Source organism: Hippocampus comes, unplaced genomic scaffold, assembly GCF_001891065.2.
Source record: "Hippocampus comes isolate QL1 unplaced genomic scaffold, H_comes_QL1_v1.1 scaffold367, whole genome shotgun sequence".
NCBI classification, from domain to species: Eukaryota; Metazoa; Chordata; class Actinopteri; order Syngnathiformes; family Syngnathidae; genus Hippocampus; species Hippocampus comes.
Window position 1 is genome coordinate 72,720 of NW_017805741.1, and position 20,858 is coordinate 93,577.

The window sequence follows — 20,858 nt, forward strand, 5'->3', positions numbered from 1 at the left end:
GGGGGGTATAACCCCGCCACCCAACACACTCAGGCGCGCAAAACACAAGTTGACACTCCTTCTCCAGGAGCGACACATAGACCGGAATCTGTAGAGGAGAAGTAGGGCGTTTATTTGGTGGAGAGAATGAGGGCGACGATGAGCCCGTAGAGCCCCAAGACCTCGGCGAAAATCAAGATGAGAATCATGCCCACGAAAAGTCGCGGCTGCTGAGCCGTGCCCCTCACGCCGGCGTCGCCCACGATGCCGATGGCGAAGCCGGCCGCCAGCCCGCTCAGGCCCACGCTGAGGCCGGCCCCCAGGTGGAGGAAGCTCCTTGAACACGAAGACACAAAGTCTTGGGTCAACACGTGGCCGAAGAGCGGCATACAAAACGGCTGACGTCAGTCATGAGTCCGCGGTCCTGTTAAAGTTCAAGTCCTCACTTACTGGAGGACCGGGCGGGGGGAGTCTCCAAATAGCAGCGAGTGCGGCGGAAGCAAACTCACTTGTAAAGGCTGACCCTTTCCGTGATGCTGTTGGCGATCAGCACGGCCACCACCAGGCCGTAGATGGCGATGATGCCCGCCATGACCACGGGGATGATGGACTTCATGATGAGCTCCGGCCTCATCACCGACATGGCGGCGATGCCCGTGCCGCTCTTGGCCGTGCCGTAGGCCGCTCCCAAGGCTGCCGCGGGAGAGGACGAAAGCAAAGCGGTCAAGACTCGCGCAGGCGCCACGTCATTCGCAGGCGCGGATAAATAAAGACCCGCGTGAAAAAGTCAGGCCGCTTTCAGTTCCTCCCAAAAGCCCCGCACGCTGACGTCGAGGCGGGGCGGGGGGGAATTCCGCTGCCGTTCAACTACCGGACGACGAGATCATCATCTTGGCTTCATTCATGTCCTTTGACTACCGAGGTGTCTGACGCGTCGGCTTCTCCGCAGAATTCTTTGACCTCAAATCGGAGCTCCCGATTCAAGAAGCCGGCGGATTATTTGGGTTAAATGAATTGTAAAATCTGAAAAGCACACACTGCGTTGACCGAAGCCGCCGGAGCCGAGCAGAAACAGCAGCTAATGTCACGGCGGCATCACCTTCGGAAGCCTCGATTCAACTTGAACACTTTCTCTTTCTCCTTCAAGGGAGCCGGAAGCCCTCGTTCCGCGAAATGAGAACGTTAATGTTTTTTCAATGATTCAACGACATTTTGTAGCATCGACGTACCGTAGATATGTCTTTCAAATGACATTTCGCAAGAGGAGTCAGATGGCCATTTCAAGTCACAAGGCCCATCATGTGAGTGTCACGTGACTCTGTGTCATTCTTTGGAGCAATAAGGAAGTTGCCCTTCTCGTCCCAATTCCCAAAGCTTGGCAAAAAGAACTGGCGGCAGTTACATGCCATACTGAGTGGCTTAAAATGTTTTTTTTTTTTCCATCATTGCTCGAAGAATTAGGCTCTGTTCGAGATCGATGCCGCTTGGGCTGAGACTTGTTGGACAAAGCCAAGCGACCGATGAGCACGAATTCCACCACTGCATTAGCTCGAGTGACACACGTTAAACTGCTGAAATGTTGCTTCAAAAGACGCGCTGCGATCGAGGTCGGAACAAATGTTGACTCCGCTCGGTATGCGGAGGAAGTCCTCGCGTCTACTACAACACAAATGGCATCGATGACACGCACCTTCTGTTTATTGAAATCATTATTCTGACGTCACACGTGGAATTTGTCGTCGGTCTGCGTGACGCTCGTGAAGCCGTTTCATTCGGGAATCTTTTGATGGCTGTAGTGCCTTGTGAATACGAGTGTTCGTGCGAGAGAATATCGCTGCCGAGAGAATTTCGTTTTCAAGTCAACGACAGTCAACCGAAACCTGCGTGGACGTCATCGGTTAGCTTTAGCAATATTAGCTTGAACGCCTGTCCTGTTAGAACATGCAATTGTGAGAAATTACTCAGACGCGACACGACGATAAATACCAACATTTTTTGGGGGGGTAAGAGGAATTTAGCAACCAATAACGACATTTACGAGCTAGCTTTAATACCAACTTCGGGGTTGTCATTTGCTGGAAGCAGTTGGTGTAAAATGACATGAAAAGCACACGCGTCGCCATTGCGAGGACAACTAAATGTTTATAAAGAATGACGAGAGAGAGGGAAAGCGAAAGAAAGAAAAAAGAAAGGCCGTCGTGATAGTTACCGCTAAACACCATCGCCGCAGAGGCACCCATCACCGCGAAGAACGGGGAGTATTCGGGACTTTCGGCCGACATCGTTCCACGCAAAAATGTTAAAAAAGAACAAAAAAACTACAAGCGGGACACGAGGGAGGTGACGACGCCGAGTGAAAAGGGGAAACTCAGGCGAAGTCCAACGAGCTTGGGCTTGAGGAGGCGGATGACAAAAGGCAGGAAATTGCGTCGACCTAAGCTAGCAGTCGCTTGTGGAGCGACTGGGTCACGACTCGCGTGATAAATAGCCGTCGCAGAGGCACAAAATGGCGAGGCGGAAAAGATCACCTGACCAGCCTCCAAGCCGCCCAAAATGGCTTTGCGCGTTCAGCAAACGTCAATTAATCACGTGCCCTTCCATTGAAATATCGAAAAAAGGGTCTGATGTACGAACTCTCTGGAATAAAATGCAGATTTTCGTGGCTCGTTTCTTGGCGATCACCCCCATGCGGGAGTCCATTTGGTACAATCTATTGCGGGCTTCCTTTTGCTGTGGTTTGAGCGTTCAGAGGCGGCGGCAAGGAGGATTCAACATTCAAGAATGGAACGAGCATCTTTTTTGGCATACCTTTATACTCCACCAATAGGATATTAATGCAATTCCATTCGTAATTAGTCTGATAAGAACAATATACGAATTAAAAACAAACAGTACGTGTAGGTTTTGCCTTTCCGGAATACCCTATAAGCAAGCTCATTGCGCGATTAAGTTGACAGTTTTACTCACGAGAATATAAAAACACGCATTCAGGGTGTAGCGTGTTGTGCAGCATCGAAGGCTTTTAACGGCATCTTTTTTTTATAATTGCATAAACGAAACAGTTTGCAGTGAAACTGAAAAAAAAAATCGAAAGAATACTAGGCAGAATTAACTTCACTTTTAGCAGTGTCTTATAAAAACTAAATATCGAATAGTGCCGACGTGATACGGACGACTTGATTTCCGATACTTCCAGAAGCAAGCCGTCATTCGGACATTTTCTTTCAAACTTTGACTTGCAAAAACTTACTGCACACTTAGCTCAACCGATTTCACAATAAGCAGTATTTCCCCGGTTGAAGTTTACTGTCGAACTAAAAAAGGAGGATAACAAATAGCATATTTCAAACAACTTTGTCTGAGGACTGCCCCCGGCATACGCGAACGGGCTTGCGATTTGATTCGCAGTCGGTGTTATAACAACGGATAATTGAACACAAAAAGAGCGAACTGTGTCACTCCAGTGCACGTGTTGACATTTTGCACCGTGACTCGAGAGTGCAGCTGCGGGTGCTTTGCAGCGAGCTGCAACGTGGGGCACGGGAGTGAAAGAATGTGAGGCAGCGTGCGCGTGGTGGTGGTGGTGGGTTCGACTGTCGGCTGAGAAATCCCCTCTGCTCCGGACTTAGGGAGGGGATGGGGAGCTAGTACAGTACGTGCGTCACAACTCACCTCCTCCGCAGCCCAGTCAGCAGCACCAGAGAAGCACCCCGCCCCCACCGCTCCATCGGTGTCGGTGTCACGGTCAAGCCCTGTCACACGGGAGGCCATTTCAGCAGGACCGCAAGCCTTCTTTTGAAAGTCTCTCCAATATTTCCTATAAAAATACATTTTTGCTCACGTTAGGTAATACAAACCAGGTATGGACAGCCAAGATGACATTTATAGCCTCACCTGTCCTTATTGAGCGCCCCCGTCAGGGGGAAATGTGACAAATTCTCTCAAGGGCTGAGGTCACAGAGGTACTCTAAATGCAACATGCCCCCCCCCCCCCCAAGACAGGCAGAAACAATATCTTTTCAGATTGTGGAGAGAAGGTCCAGCCGAAGGCTGGAAAGCGTGATCTTCAAGAGATGCGGCAGAGCAACATCCAAAGCAGCAGGCTAAATATAGAAGCGCACGTGTGATTAGGAGAATCCTCAATGAGCAGAGCGAGCGGCCTTGGCAAGCTGGAGTGAGTGAACGGCACTTAGCGGAACGCCGCAATGACCGAGCCACTTTGCCAGCCTGGATACGACAGCTCGCAGGATGCGTTCCGCCGGAGCATCCGCTGCAAATTCATTTGCCCTTTTAATAACGAGCATCAAGATGGATGATTGAACGCGCACTTTGCATTTAATAAACCAACAGGTACCGTTTCAAATGGCCTCATTGATTTTTCAACCCCCCTTCCTCCCATTGACAGACACACACACACGGAATTAACTGTATACTGCAAATAGTTGGTGATGTCTGTGTAAAAAATTCCAGTTATGCATGTCTGTGTGAAACTTCCCCAAAGACCAAAATAGAGGCGAGTCAATTCTTTCCCTCCATGTATCAATTTTCATGGACTTAAAACGGACAATTTCCACGCATAATTGAGTTAAACGGCAGTTCACTTGAATGCAACATGGAAATCCATCCGTGGTGTTAGATGTAAAACTGCAGTAGCAAGCAGCAGAATGAGGCTTTAGTGGGAGGTGGGGGAAACAAGGAGCTAGCTAGGGATTAGCGGTTTAGATTTAAGGTCAGACGACATTAAAAGGCATCTGGCACACTTGAGTGGATGGGGGGAGAGAGACACACACACAAATTTTCTCTCTCTCTTATAAAAGCAGGGAAGCCCAGACTTCCCTCTCCCCAGCCACTTCTTCCAGCTCTTCCCAGGGAATCCCAAAGCGTGCCCAGGCCACCTGGGGGAGACAGTCTCTCCAGCGTGTCCTGGGGCGTCCCCGGGCCCTCCTGCCGGCGGGACGTGCCCGAAACACCTCACGGGGAGGCATCACAATCAGACGACCGAGCCACCTCACCTGGCTCCTCTCGACGTGGAGAAGAAGCGGCTGGACTCAGATCCCCTCCCGGATGACCGAGCTTCTCACCTTATCTCTAAGGGAGAGCCCGGACACCCTGCGGAGAAAACCCATTTCGGCCGCTGGTATCCGGGATCTCGTTCTTTTGGTCACGACCCTTAGCTTGTGATCATAGGTGAGGGCTGGAAGGTAAATCGACCGTCATTTATTGTATGGATGATTTTTGCTCTGTGTCGGGTTGTTTGAAATCAAGCTGAGTTGATTCGGTCGGAGCTCCAACTCACGAAGAAAAACTTGAGCTGACGAACAAATGCACATGTGACATTTGCATCCTGTTTATCCGACATAGGAAACACTTCATGGCGGCGCATATTTCAGACAAAACCACACTAACACGACCACTTTTGACATTGACATATTTGTTTCGGCTCATCATGCATTTGAACGCACCACAGATAACAACACGAAAATGCACTTTTTTTTTAAACCACTAGTTGTAAACACTACTGCACTATGTACAAAGAGCCAAAACAAAAAAATATCACATTTTTGCACGAGGTTCATAAATACAATCATGGATTAACTTGTAGTGCGGCCCAAGTGAAATGTTTACACCTAAAACACTTCAAAGGACGGTCACTTGTGCTTTTCTGTGACGCCGCCAGTCTCTATTTCTGTTGAAGATCAAATTCCAAATCCCGACTTCACAGATAAACAACTGTTTGCCATTCAGGTCCTTGTTGGAGAACAGCAAGATGGGGGGAGAAAAAAAAAACAAAAGTGCCACCAAACCGTTGGACGTGCATTCAAAAGTTGAGTCAAATCAAGTTGACCTCGAATGGGAGTGCATTTTAGGGTCCCCCGGAAGCCAAACCTGACAAGCGTTTTTGCCAGCAGTGCAGAATAAGCGCTCAGTGGCGTTGGGGCGATGTGGCCATGGCGTCCCGGAAGCCCCAGGCTTCCAGCAGGGCCACCTGGAAGCTCTCGGCGCACAGAGGCGGGTTGTCGAATGTCGCGCAGCGGCCGCTGCGCCCGTGGTTGAGTTCGGCGTCGATGTAGAGAGCGTTCCCTTCACCGCCACCTGATTGGAGGAGGCAGTCAACAGACGCTCAACAAAGACGCTCCCCCCTCCCTTTCCGCCACTCACCCACAATGATGGAGTCAAAGTTCCCGGCCATGAACATGGAAGTGTTCCTCGAGCTGAGGTTGAAGTGGCGGGCGGCCAGGAAGGGCGACAGCTGGCCGAGCGCCTTCTCCGGCTGCCGCAAACTGCCGCGCTCAGAGTTTTGGCCCTCCTCGGAGGCCTCCGCGTCCTCCTGACCCCGATTCTTCACGGCGCAGGCCAACTCGGGGTGCCGGATCACCACCCACTCGTAGCGCTCCATCTCCGGTTTAAGCTGGCAACAAACAAACAATTGGCATTGGGTCAGGAATGGCGGGGACGCTTGGTTGGGAAAGAGCTGCAGCAGCCCCAACTCGGTTGTCTCTGCCAATTGCCACTGAGGATGTGCTTTCAACTATGGACAGCCCGGGCGTCACGGGAGTCCGTCGGAGGGACAAAAAAGGCGCAATCACCCAAATGGCGCGCACATCGGCTACCTTCAAGCCGCCAATTCTCCTGCTCTCACTTCAGGCTTTTACCGCGGCGCCACGTGACGACCCGATGAAATACAACCGGACCGGGTCGCAGCCGTTCCGGATGCGGCCGTGCTGGAACGCGCGCGCATTGGAAGGGGCGCGCGGCTCCGGCAGCAGCTTTGGGCTGCCGCGAGTCAATCGTTCACGCAGAGGCCACGTGGGAGAGGCAGACTCTGCGTGGATTTCAATTCCTGGAAACCTGCCAATGCGCCACAAAGAAGCTGAGGGTTCTTGGGAATGGAACTTGACGCCGATGACGCGCTACTCAAGAGTTGGCGGACGGCAGCCTCTGCTGGCTGGAATCAGAAAACGCAGAGAGAGACCGACAGCGATTCGGAGTCCCGGGCGCCCACAATGCAGATTTAGCGTGCAAACAAAATGCTAAGATGTGGCCCCAAAATACCTTTTTTTCTCCCCCTCACACATTTGTCCAAAACCTCCGTTATGCGGTGTAGCAAAAACAATCTTTGCAAAGTGAATCGAAGCGGTTTGCGCATGAGGATTCACAGCGTAAGGCGCCACGAGAAAGGAAAGCCAGCTCACCCTGAAGACGAAGCACTCGCCCGTGCCGAAGAAGCTCAGCTTGTTGCCTCCCCTCTTGCGTTCTTCCCAGTCAGTGGACAGGAAGGCCCCGCAGACCTGAGCGCAAAGAGGCCGCGGCACCGTTTCACAAGTCTGCGCCCTTCACGGCCCGCTCAAAGTTGACGTTTGCCGCCTTACATCTCCGTCCGTGGTTCGGATCAGGAGCAGCGTGGGTTCGTAGCCTTCGCAATGCTCGTAAAATCTGGCGGGCGCGACAAGTTACGGTTAGCAAATGCACACGCGCTCGTCAACGGCGGGGGGCGAAAGCGCCGGTGTCCGAAAACGACGAGTCGCGGGGAAAACTCCCCCAAAGTCCCCGCACCTGTTGAGGCTGCAGCCGTGCGCGGAGGTGGTGAAAAGCAGCTGCGGTTGGCACAGGGCGAAGCGCTCGGGGATCCACGACCAGATGTCTCTCATCTCCTTGGCGCCGACGATCTCCGAAGAGAAGGCGTCCGGGTCCAGCGCGAGCTGCACGTTCCTCCTGCCGATGCCGCGGGAAGAAAAACACAGCGAGGCGCCTTCAATCGTCCACCGTTGCGATCCCGGTCAAATGCGACGGAAGTCGCGATTCTGACAATGCGCTCGGATTTCACAAGAGTGAAGACATTGGTGAGCAAGTTGAGACAAGATCAAAGATGTCGTTTGGCTCTACAATTTTTGGCGGACATTGACGGCATGTCTGGCGACGGCATGTCTGGCGACGGCATGTCTGGCGGCGGCCGCCGCGCTACGACGAAGCAGAGCGGATCCGATCCGCCGCCGCTGCTAACAAGTGTCGGACGGACAGATTTTCTTCCATTTTCGCGACCGGGTAACGGCAATGCGTTGGTCCAGATGGACGATGGAGGCGTGACGTTTACGCGCGAGGGAGAAAAGACACAATGAGCGCAGATGGCAGAAGAGAAGTGAGAGCCCACCTTAATCTGAAGCAAAAGCGGCGGCGAGTGAGGAGGAGATGGAAAATGGGTGGATGGAAGAAGACAGAACGTGAGACAGGAATTTGAGAAAATTCATCACACGGGAGAGAAAAGTACAAGAAACAGAGTGAACACCGGCTGAGCGGCCTTTCGCTCTTCACGAACCGCCCATCTTTGGACTTTGGCATCAGATGCGAAAACACACGCTTAAGTTGAACGTTTTGCTGTTGAAATACACGCGCCATTCTCTTTTCGTTTCACGCGTTTTACGGCAAGCGCACCGCGCCTCTTATTTGGGTAGAAGCAGAAAAGGCGCAGAGGAGCGCGGACATCTGGACAGCGTCTGCCTCCTCATCGCGGGCGCGGGCGCTTCCGTACGCCCGCGCTAACTGCAGCGAGCGCATGGCCGTTTTTCACGCGGTTTCTCCATTGTACCTCTTGTGCTTGACGGTGATGCCCTTTTCTCGCAGGGACCTTTCGTTGGCGAGCTGCAGCAAGGCGATCTCCTTGCGGCTCAGCAGGCGGATGGAGAAGGCCTTCTCCAGCAGCTTGTCGGGCGTCACCACCGCAGCGATTCCTCGGGCGAAAGCCCGAATGTCCGACCTGACTCGGCCGGAATCCTGCCGCCGCTCGGCCGCGGCTCCCGCCGCGTGTTTGCGGTAGAACTTGAGCAAGGCGATGGCCACGCGGTACAGAATCTTGTAGCCCTCCACCAGGTAGACGTCCAGGACGCGCACGGCGTGGCTGAAGGGCAAGTCGCCGAGCACCCATCGCTGCCAGTCCGAGTAGACCTCCAGAACGTCCAGGGCCGCGGCCACGATCGCTTTGTGCGCCGGCGCGCAGTACTTGTTGGCCAGGTCCCCGAAAGTCATGCAGCCCGACTCGTAGGCCAGGAAGGTCTGATCCAGGAGCCGTTTTCCCGGCTCGTTGCAGGCCAGTATGCGGCTCACGTGCTCGAAACACTGAGCCTCGTCGGCGCTGAAGTGCAGGAGCAAAGAGGTCACGGCCGGCAGGGACGGGCAGTGGGAAATGTCGGGAAACTGACCGGCCAGGCAGTTGATGATGCGGTGGGCGGAGCCCACCGCATCGGCTTTCAGGCAGTAGCGCGGTACGGGGTTCCCGTCCGCGAGGTCCGGCAGCGGGACGTTCCCGGCCGGCTTCTTGGCCGCCGCGCTTCCCAGCAGGTCTCGATAGACTTCGGCGTCGGGCGTCACCGTGCGGCAGGGGATGCTTTTGATCAGCCGCTGGTACGCTCGCGCCCGAAGTCGGTGATTGGTGGCCCAGTAACCCTGACGAGCCATCTGCTTCAACTCTCTGGGGTCCTCGCAGTCCAGCTCGCTGGGCCCGCCGCTCTGGGCCAGATGGCCCATCTGCTCCGAGTCCACAAAGACGCCGTAGTCCTCTTCGGCCATGTCGGGAAATGGGAGCGGGGCTCCCGATCGCCGGCCCGTTCTCGTGGAAGGCCCGCGTCCGGCGCTGCAAAAGGAAATGGGGAGAAGACGAATGAGCGCGCGTTTCGGAAAGGCGCGCCAGGGAAACGGCCCGACCCGATCCGTTCACGCCGCACGACGGCACCGACCGGCAATCGGATCACGTCGACCTGCGGCGCGAGGTCTCAGGGGACGCGCCGGTCTCCGAAACGCCTTTGTTGGCTAAGCTGCAGTTAAAGCGATCCGTTGCCGCGAGCGCAAACGACACTTGGCGGCAAAAAGCAGCTCGGGCGGCATCCTCGTCGCAGATCCGTCCACGCTGCCTTAGCGCCGGCCAAAAGTGGATGTCCGTCCAAAGATCCCTCGCAACGACCCGTGTCGTCATCAACACCCTTGTGGCGTTGCGCGTTTTACGCAACGGTCAGACGCGGAGAGCATTTGCTCGCACTCAGCGACTTTATCGCAGACTTTGAACTCATTCGCAAGATCCTCTGGCAATTTAGTCACTTCAACAACCGCCTTTCCACATGATCCGAATCACAAAAAACAAACAAAACAAAAAAGCGATAGCTTTCCACAAAGCACATCAAGCGCACGTCGACGAAGGCAAAGGAAACTTTCGGCTGATGTGAACTAACTAACTCTGCAGTCATGAGGCTCCAACGGTCAGATTGCAATTGGATTTACACGAGGGTGCCTCTCACGCAGTTTTACTTGGAAGTCTGGCGGTTGATCTAAACAAACAACAAAAAAAAAGGAAAGCGATAACAAATAATACCAACAATGATATCAAAATTATAAGAGGCAAACGGAACGCATAATGTCAAGCGAGTCACGTACGGCTGCTGTCTACCGAGCACATAGAGGCAGCCCGAAATAAAATACTGTGCGGGTAAAAATTTGAAATATTGACTCTTCCGCTCTTCAAGTGAACTCGTCCAAATTGGTCAAATGAAAAAGAGAAAACAGGGCTGACAGATTTACACAATTGGCACTGGACTGATATTGGATCCATTTTTTTTTTCCTTTTCAGAAAAACAGGATTAAGAAAAACGCACAGGCAAGAACAAGCAAGGGTTAACATGAGCTCATTTTGCACTGCATAAGATTCCTTCAAAACACCAGACGTACCTCGACCCTCCCCAAAAGAGTCCAGTATGCAAGTTCCCCGGAAGGGAAGGTTCATTCTTCAAAGTGCGTTTCAAAAACCTGCTCGTTCATTCATCCTTCGCCAGTTAGCATGGTTAGCATGGGTTAGCCGCCAGCAACCGTCACAATCCGAACGGCGCAGCAAGCTACGAGCCTCAAACCGTGCAAATAAGCAACCGCGAGCAAATGAAAATAAGCCGCTCAAACGGTGCGGGCTCGCGCCGGCTAGCAAAAACGTCACCGACTCGCCTCGCCTCGCCTCGCACACCAATTTGCAGCGCCGTCCGTCGTCTTTTCACTGGGACTCGGCGTGCATCTCAACTCCGGCGTCAGGAGGAGCAGACGTACGTGCCTCTTCGGGAGACCAGCCGTGAGTGAGAGCGGAGGGGAAAAAAAGAGGAAGACGAAAATGCGCCGACGACGGGCGACGTCTCGAGTCGACGGCGAGCGGAATTCGTCAAGTCGTCTCGCGCATGCGCATTTGCTCCGCAAAGCGGCTCGGCCGCCAAGTCGATTTGCAGTTGCGGGTCAAGCTCCAAGAGCTTGCTTTAAACATCGCTCTTGATATTTTCTTCACGCTAAGACTAACATATCCCTCCATCCGCCTCCCAAACCGTGGCAACTCTTCGGTATTTCTTGCACATAACACAACATCTTGCGTGGACGGAAGTGGCACGGGAAGCGCCGAAATCCGAGGCAACACAAGCTTCCTTTGTGCCCCGGTCAAAGCTCCCGGCAAATCCGACCGGCCGACACATGACATTTATTACCGTTGATTCAATTGCGGCAAAAAAAAAAAAAAAAAAAAAACGCGCGCGCGTCTCCCCGACAGTCAAATATATATGATGTCATTGTGGATTTGCAAATCGAACGTGAACAATATCCACAATTGAAATGCGCAGCTGCATATTTTGGTCATATTGAATCGCGGCAATGGCGCTTCGTGTTGAAAAATGAGCGCAGAAGAAGAAGAAAGAGACAACACCCGAGTGAGATACAGTACTGTGTGGGTGTTTTTCGATCCACTTCTCAAGCAGATAGCTAGCGAGGGAAGAGAGCGAGTGCAGCTGCTTTTCCGAAAAGCTTTTCATCAGCGTGCCAAGATTGCAATGAACAAGTAAAAAGCTCCTCGCTGTAAGCCCATAAATGCCCACAACAAACACTCGGATTGCCTACAGCGTCTCTGGAAGCCGCAGAGGCCATTTTCATGGATTGTTGCTCTTCCAGACTGTTGTTACTAAACAATCGAATCAAAGAAAAAGAAGCGCGAACCCGATGGGCGTCCATGCTGAGGGTGACCGGTCCACGGTACTCAAAGTCAGCCGAGATCGGCCCGAGCGCACCTGAGGAGCCAAAAGAAAAGGTTTCGTTTGTCATTTATCTTATTTGTTTCATGCGAGTACAAATACGTGCGTGCCCCTTGGCTAAGGCACGATCAAGGTTGTTCAAAACCGGGCCTGCAGTCAACATTTGTGGCACCAGGGGGCGTCATTACCACTCCGCGGGTGATCGCGGCCAAGATCCAAAAATGGATTCCAAAATATGGATTGACATATTATTAGAATGTCAAGGCCGAAAGCGTTCGTTGGAATATTGGACAAATACGTCTCTCTCATTTATTTAGTTGCAATTCATTCAAAAATGACCGAGGATTGTGCGCTATTCGACCAACAAGCTGAAACATTTGAATTCATTTTGATTTTGGTGAGAGTCAACAAAGACACGCTGCAGTTTTCCAAGATGGAGGAGGCAGACCGTCATGAGAAAAGGCTTGCCTGTCTTTTGTCTTTTTGGGAGACAAGAAAGCTTGTCTCCCAAAAAAACGTGAAGTCATCTTGCAGCCCACACCTACCTCTCAACCGCCTTCATTTTGTGGAGGCCAACAAATCCACTCGCATTGTGCCATCATTTGGGGGGTTTCGAGGAAGGAGTGGCAACGGGGTGTGCGGCGGGGTGCTATGGCGTTCGAAGCACACCTTTTGACGTCCTCGCCATTCAAGAGGCGCCGCAGACACGCCCGCAAATTGGCCGAGCACACGCGGCGACGTCAAAAGCTACGGAGAGGCATTTCCGCTTCCAGTCAGAGTCGTGCGAGCGGGGCGGTTGGCATGAAAGCGCTGCCTGCCACTTCCTCTGATGTCATGAAAGCTGCCCATGCGGGGGGTCTTTAATAGCCTTGCCTCCCCCTCCTCAGCTCACCCCACCCCATGCCTGATCCTGACCTTTTAAAAACTAAAGAACGAGGACTTTCTGCGTGGTGTTAAATTGGAATAACGTAGCCGGATGTTTTAATCTGGGTGGTCATGTGCTTTTTTTTTTTTTTTTCTCCTTCATGTGGATTTTATTATACACGCACGACGACTGAGCATATTTCGTGAGCGGAGGGATGCCACTTTGCCATGCTGTAAAAGCCCTTCAGAGTCGCATGACAAACTGGAGGAAAAGTCGTTACGAGGAAGGCGGTCCACCGCAGGACTTGCAGCACAAAGGAAAGGCGGTGCGGTGCGTGTTGGGCTTTTGACTTGAATGCCTTTGAGACGGTCGCTGCAAATAAAAACGGGGGAAGATTTAAATCAAAGATGATCGCAGGAAGAAAACAACCATTAGCGTTTGGAAAATGTAGCTGCAATTATTTTTGTAGGGGGGAAGAAAACAAACAACTCGAGCTTTGGCTCTGTTACGGAACGGGTTCTACGGCAGCGCTCCTCAATTGAGGGTCCGCGGACCCCTAGTGGTCCAAGGCGTAATTCGTTTTATCCTTCTATTTAAACGATGAAAGTCAGCAAAGTGTTTGTTTTTTTTCTTGTCTACAAACAGGAGGTAAAACTCTCTGAACCTCAGGAAAAAAAAAAGCTGCTATTTTGACGGTCACTCCGCAGGTGAATTTGCGAATTGCAAATAACTGGGGATTCACGGGCATGTTTTCAGGAGCTTTCTCCGCACGATCCGCCGCCATTTGTCTCCCGCTGCCAATCATTGCTGGAGGGGAAGATTAGCCAGACGATAGCGCGACACAGCGAGCCGGCCACAGGCCGGTTACCACGGCGATGACAGCAGCCGGCCCAGGTGCGCAGGCAGCTGGAGAATCCAGGAATGTGCGCGTGCGTGTTTCTCAAGAGATATTTGTCATGCTGGCAGACAGACATGAGGGAGCTGCTATTGAACACGCAGGTGTGTCGGGCATGAGAAGGTTCCAGAAAGAGCGGAAGGGGAGATCGACGACGATAAGGAAGCCCTCGCAACGTCGCATGTCGGGGGAGCGGCCCGCGTGGAAACGCGCCAAAGCGAGCTAAAACAGGACTCGCGTCGGCTCATTGTTGAATCGGAGGAGATCGAGCGACAGATCATGTGGGGGATCGCAAGTGGTCTTTCTTTTGATTTTTGTTCTCCCACTCCAACATATTTCTCCACTGAGTCAAAGCATTGGAATTTCAAAATGTTTGGCGCATTCAGCGCACACGCACGCCCAGGCCCATTTCTCTTCTCGCCCAGTCCCAAACTCTCCAAATCTTGATGAAGTCAATATGCCCACGTGGACCGACCTCCTCCCGCCACGTTTCTCGACTGATTCAAGCCATGACGACGACGACGACGACAAAAAAAGGTTCAACTTATTCAGCACATGAAAGGAATGACTTGTGAGGTTGCTGAGACGGCCCCGTTTTCACGCTGCATTTGCTAAACGACAACATTCTTGACGTTGTCCAAGTCATCGCGGAACATACGCAACATCTTTAGTGTCCAAAGTGGGTCCTCGAGGGCCGCCGCCGTCCCGCCTCTTTTCCGGCTCTCCCGGGAGAACCGCGCACGCTTCAAATCATCGGGACGGCTCCGATGCCGGCCGACGAGCCGGGAGAGCCGCAAAACAGGCAGGACGGCGGCCCCGCGGCCCCCGGAGCCGGACACGCCTGCTTGAGAGGCGTCCGTCGCATTTCTGGCCCGCTTCAAAGCATTCCGACGGTCGCCGCGTTTGCCATTTCGAACTCGACGGGTGCAGCCGTACCTTTGAAATGCTGCTTTTTTTTTTTTTTCTTTCAGTCTCGAGCAGCCGACATTTTCGGGGGCCCTTTCCATTGATAAGTGGCATTCCGCCCCTTCAAAAGTCCCAAGTAATTAAATTGCGAAGAGATGGCCCCCCCCCCTCTCATTTTTGGTGGCTCTCCCATCCTCCGGAAAGCACATTCCTGCGGCGTTGCACCTGCGAGACCGCCACAGACGCCGCCTTTTCTCTCTCTCTCCGATTCTCACGCGTTCTCAGCCGGGAACATTCCAGTCCGTCCCGCCTCAAGCCCTTCCCTCTCTCGGGAGCGGCAGGCCGAGGCGCCGTCACTCAGCGCTCGGCGATAACCGGCCCAAAGGGGGCCTCGGCGGCCCCCCGACCGAGGCCACGAGATGCGCACGGCCGCCGGGAGGGCGAGAGGAGGAGCGTCGCCCCCTCCCCTCCCTCTACGTGTCCCGAACGCCGGTGGGCCTCCATCATTCCCGCCTCCCCGCGCGTCGACAACCCTGTCAGTGCGGATTAGGGATGAGCGCGGCCCGGGGCCACGACGGCAACGGAAGCCGCGCGACGCTATGTGCGTCTCGCTTTCGGCTTCCGTCGCTTGAGAGCAATTTGGGGATTTGAAATGGAACGAGAAGATGGAACGAGCTTCCGTTCGGGGCGATGGAACTCAAACACACTTCGGGATGATCTTCTGTCCTCAAGTCGTCACGAGCAAACATGGGTTTGATGACGGTACTTCTTGACCAATGTTTGGCCTCGCCCGCTTGAGCCAAGGCACGGACGGATTTGACGCGCGAAAAATCTCATGCCGCCGCACCGGACGCAAAGTTCTCTTTTGACTCTCAAGTTTGACGCGTTCCTCGACTGTGCTCGCGAGCGCGTCTGTCATTCCGCGGCCCCGATCGCTCGCTTTTTGAGAACCTCGACACACAAAAACTCCAAACTAGAAATGAAAAAACAGAAGAGGCAAGCCCAAAACACGAGAGGTACCTCAAGCGTCGCCGCGAGGCCACCTCATGAGAACCGATAGCGGCCGGATGTCGTGAAGTTCGCCGCCGCCGCCGCCGTCTGGTGGCGGGGCTTCTGATCCTCACTCGCCAGCGACTCGAGCGCGCCAACCGAAAACGCTCCAAAACGGTGACCGGCTCCGGCATCTTCAACCCGATCCGCCGGCTCCAAAAGAATGAACCCAGCCTGCGGCAAAAGTCATCCAGTCTGCTCAAAATCCACAAGTGCCTTTAGGGAAACAATTTGGGAATTGTTAATTGAATTGTACGTGAAAGAATTCGTTGAAGTGAACAACAAAAACATGACGGACGGCGGAGTAGAATGAACAGGATGCGGCAGGATGTGTTGAGCCTACTGGCAAAACGAGAGCGTTCTGCCCAGCCGCCGTCATCATATGGAAAGCATCAAGGCTCATTTTTTCCTCCGATTCTAATTGACGATGACGGCTCTCGTGCTTTTCGACGGCTTGGTCAAATCTGGAAAATTCCTCTCCATCCGCTAGGAATCCGTCGTCCGTCATCTGGACTTTGATGACATGCCACTCGAAGCGCTTGCTGTATTCGTGTCCGTCTCAAACCCCTCAACGATTTAATCAGGGGCTCCACACGCCGATGGAAGCCTCCGAACGGAGCGAGCGCCGCCTCTTTGCTTACGCCAGCTATTCAAATTTCAACGGCTCCCGATGACATCGGCGACGTTGCGAGCGTAACGAAGCTACGACAATCATCGTTTTAACTCACTGTGACCAAGTCAAATAAAAACGAACAATAGACTTCCTAAAACGTTGTTTTTCTGCGGAAAAACAACGAACGTCGACTCGGCCAACTCTACTCTTTGGCGAACGAGATGAAAATGGAATACGTGAAAGCCATCGCGTGGCCCCTGGGCCTTGAGCTCGCCGACGCTTTCCAAAACTCAAGTTCAACGTCTGACCGATTTACTAATGGGACTCCTGTGACGCCGAGGTCACATTTCCAATGGAAAGCGGGAGCCTCGCGCCAACGGGAACAACTTGACGGGGAAGACGGAAGACTCAGACGGCGCACTGAATGATTGCGGGACGGAGGCGGAGGGCTGAGAAGTGGGGGGAGGGCGGCCGAGGGGCGGGCGGCTAAGCCTCATTCCGAGGCTGGCGCGGAAAAGCGTCTCGCTCTCTCTCCGCTGGGAGAAAAGAGACCTGAAATCGATTTCACGGAAGAGCCGGACACAGGAGGGAGGAAAAAGTGGCCGCGTTTGTTTGTGCGAGCATGAGCCGGGGTCCGCTGCGGATGGGGGGGAGGGCGGGGCGTGCAAAAACACCGCCTGAAGGGATGAGACCGGCCGAACTGCACCAGAAACACAATTTTGCCATTGTGCAAATCATGTCCAACGCCCTTCGCGAGGCCTTTAAACCGACATCTTAACTTAGGGCGCGCGGACGTGCCTACATTAGGAAGGGGCGGGGGGGGGGGGCGATTCCATCTGGACACGTCGCGCCACACAATTCAAGGGTGGCGCCATTTCATTTGATTCCATTCACCGCCATTAGGATCGGCTTCCGTACGCCGCGCTCGTTCAGTTGCGATGGAGTTCCGAGGGCGACGCTTGCAGAAAACGGGCCTGTGCGATCCGGATGGGCTTTTGATTTCATTCTTATTCAAGAGCGCTTTTCTGTTTTGGTGTTGCCGCATTTATGCGGCGTGCTAACGCTCCAAGCGCGAATGAGTTCGCTTCATGTTGGCTTCCAATCATGCGACATCAAAGACAAGGCTTGCCAATAAAGGCACCGCGTCCAAGGAATTCATCATGAGACAAACCCATCAAAACAAACCTCAACAACAAAGTCCCCCGTTTACGTTTCACTGAAACACCACATCAAAGTTTCACCATCACACATATATCTCCATCTATATCTATGTATGCATGTTTAATGAGCAAAGCAGACCCCCCCGAGGACTTTGACTTACTTTTGATGACGTACGGCGAACACCCCGGAGGGCACCAGCAGGGTTGTTGTTGTCCCGCAACACTGCCAAGTGGCGATCTTTCCAGGCTGTCGGAGAGCGATTGAAGACACGTGTGCTTCGGGTACCTGCAGAAAATGAAGAAGCGCATTTCATGTGGGACTCCGTACGTGCTATTTGGGATCTTGCACTTATGGCAGATTTTTCTTTTTTTTTTTTTTCTTCGTTTGTGTTTTCAATGTGTTCGAGGCAAATGATGTCATTTTGGTGGGTGTCATTGAAAAATGTCGTCCAATTTTCAATCCCAGACGCGCACTTGTTTGTTGACTGCTTTTGTGACTTTCCGTGCAGCCGAGTCCTCCCAAGCTCGTCCTAACTTTCCCGTGGGCCTCCTTTTACTTCTTCTTTCCCTCGGCCGTTTCTCCCGCTTGGCACGAGCAGCGGCAGCGGCATCTCTTTTATAAGACGGGCGTCAAGGGAGCTGTCTGCCTGTTTCAAAGGCCTTTGTGTCCAGCCTTTCTTCCCCTTAATTTGGTTTCCCGAAAACACTTTCCCATAGCATGGCTGTCTCGCCGCCCCCTCCACCTCTTTCCATCATCATTTCAATTGCCCCCCCACCAATTCATTCGGGGAGGCATATGGATCTATGAATAGGGAAATGACGGTCGCTTTAATGAGGCAAATGAGAAAATTGACCAAATGCAAACGGTGGTGACCGCCAGCGCGTCGCTACGATGGATTTTGGTCGATTTGTGTCCGAACATAATCCTCGATGAAATTCAACTCGAAACTTGAATTTCAGATCTATGCCGTATATCTTGACTCTAAGCAGGCTATGTATGTTTGGAAGGATGGATAAGTGCGCATGGAAAGTGCTTGTAAAAATATGTAGCCGGCTACCCGGAGTAGCCATCGATACGCTACAAAAATCAATCAATCAATCAACAGAAATGTGTGAGATGTTTGGCTCTCGGGTGAAATGTCGGGACGAGCCTAAAACGCACTCGTACCTTCCCGGATGAACGGAATGTGACCTTCTGGAAGCTTTTGAATGCACATGTCCAACTGCCAAATGTTTCGGTACTTTTTGCACAAGTCGCCGCTCTCTCACGAGGACCCGAACGGCAACGTTCGCAACGGGCGCTTGACCCTCGAATCGACCGATAAACGTCCCGGTTCAACGAGAGCCGGCGTCGAACCGGTCGCCCTCAGCGCGGCGTGCGCATTTGGACATCACGAGACCGAGCCGCCGCCAACAATGGATCAGCAGTACCGCGCCATCGATCGATAGATACGCGAAGAGCTAGAATACGGTCGTGCACTGAGCGCACCTAACTTTGAGCGGCTAGCCGTCGACGTTAGAAGCGAATCGGCTGTTGACCGACGGTCATCCAATCCGTACCTTTCTCCGCGTCGACTTGAGACGCCGACCGCCCTGCTTTGTCCAAAGAGCCTCGTCGCCTGCGTGTCAGCCCTCCATCGGAATCTTCCATCACTCCGCCGCTTGCTCTCGTTTGCCTGCCATCTATCGGGTGACGGCGAACGCCTGTGAATTTTACATACGTATTTGAAAATGGTGGATTCTATGGAGGAGTCTACAAAACACACGTACAACATTTTTTTCTCAATGGATTTAAATTCATGGTCAAATTGAATTGTTCACCTGGCTCTCCACAATGTCCTTGGCATCCGAAACATTTTTCTTGTCATTCCATGGCCATTCAGGTACCTTCTCTCTCTCTCTATAGACATGATATGAGATAGATAGATATACATCTATATCTATAGATCTATATACACACACACACACACACACACACGCAACTGTCTATACATGCATTTGGAATGTATTTGCATCATAACTATGATTATTTGACTCCATTTGGACGATGGCTATTGCGCACGATATGTTGTGGGTCGCGTCAGGTGCGCCGTTGAGACGAGCGGCACAACGGGGCGACATTTGCTTCTCGTTGACCTCAACCCTCCTCGGTATCAGGCCCGGACTCCCTCGCGCAACACGGCGTCTGCAGATCTGCGGGTGGCAATTGAGATCGCTCTCACCCCCCCACCTTCCTCACACATACGCAGCCTTGCACCTTTGGCCCGCAAGCCCCCCCCGCCCCGCCCCCTGCCCGTGAGAACTTAACCGACCATTAAAGTGCTCACAGCTGGGATCCCGAACCGTGACCTGGGAGCACAACTTCCTCTCTAGAGCGCCATCAGAACTCAAGCTGCGGGCGAAATATCTGACAGGTACAACCTTCGATCCAGAGCAAATTGCCCTCGTCATTGGAACGGAACTCACTTGAAATTCACGACGGATGAAGAGACCCAATCCAGTGCGGGATTACAGGAAAGCAACTTTCACTGCTGTTCAATGTTTAAATCGTGTCCGGCCCGGGCCTCCACCCCAAAAATGGATTGGCCCTCGGTCCCAATTGTCTCAATCGACTCCCAAAATGACTTTGGGTGGCGTGCCATTCGGGGCGGCTTCCAAGCGGTTCAATGAATGGCAATTGCACCTTTGCCATCTGGCGAATGGGCATTTGGGGGGTTCGCTCGGCAGCCCCGGAAAGGGGGACAAAGATACAATCTTTGCCCTTTCCCAGTACTGTACGGCGGAGGCTCTCCCGCGCCACAGCCCAGCGTTTGCAAAGGACCGGTACGTGAAACCCTTTGTGGCAGGTTCCTCCCAAAATTCTTCTCAGTCGCAGTGGAATTACGGCGAGCGCCGCCCTTTTGCAGGGGCGACCTTTCGCGGCGGTTCGAGAACAAGGCCGGGACCAAGATCCATTTTCAGGTCCAGTTCAATTCTGAGGTCAGTCGGCAATCGGTGGAATGCAAAATCTGAGAAAACAAATGGAAGAAATTAACTCGGAGGTGGGACAACAATATCCGATACGGGGCAAAGAAATCCGGGGGTCGGCTTATTCCCGCAAGACACCGGAGGCCGAGGGAATTTGAGCCTAATTCCCAGGAATGCCGCTTCCGCCTGGACCGCGCCGATAAAAATAAAGCTTCTTGTGATAGCCTGCAGGTAGAGTCATGAAAAGAAAACTGCCGGAGCTCCCGCTGGGGAACACACACACACACACACACACGCAATGGAGAGCTTGACCTACCTTTCACCCCGCTCGCAATGAGCCGGCTAGATTGGGAGCCGGCGCCGCGCTGCTCCAACCTTCGGCGACGCT

General features: G+C 53.0%; 2 protein-coding genes and 1 long non-coding RNA gene across 3 annotated transcripts in view; 1 reads left to right on the forward strand and 2 right to left on the reverse strand.

Moving 5' to 3' along the window:
- Nucleotides 1-7,097, forward strand: part of LOC109523924 (uncharacterized) — a 12,032-nt gene extending 4,935 nt beyond the window's left edge. The window contains exons 2-3 of the long non-coding RNA XR_002169871.1: nt 4,003-4,005; nt 7,085-7,097. This is a non-coding gene — a long non-coding RNA (uncharacterized LOC109523924). The remainder of the gene's footprint in view (nt 1-4,002; nt 4,006-7,084) is intronic.
- On the reverse strand, nt 33-2,473 carry atp6v0cb (ATPase H+ transporting V0 subunit cb). Its single transcript, XM_019883406.1, has 3 exons — nt 2,189-2,473; nt 489-672; nt 33-315 (listed from the first exon to the last, which is right to left on the reverse strand). Exons 1-3 carry the CDS (start codon nt 2,259-2,261, stop codon nt 111-113), a joined length of 462 nt encoding a protein of 153 aa, XP_019738965.1. The 5' UTR covers nt 2,262-2,473; the 3' UTR covers nt 33-110.
- On the reverse strand, nt 5,305-9,580 carry tbc1d24 (TBC1 domain family, member 24). The gene is made up of 6 exons (XM_019883396.1): nt 8,564-9,580; nt 7,534-7,692; nt 7,350-7,413; nt 7,173-7,268; nt 6,139-6,388; nt 5,305-6,072 (listed from the first exon to the last, which is right to left on the reverse strand). Exons 1-6 carry the CDS (start codon nt 9,538-9,540, stop codon nt 5,903-5,905), a joined length of 1,716 nt encoding a protein of 571 aa, XP_019738955.1. The 5' UTR covers nt 9,541-9,580; the 3' UTR covers nt 5,305-5,902.
- Between the last annotated feature and the right edge of the window lie 11,278 nt (nt 9,581-20,858).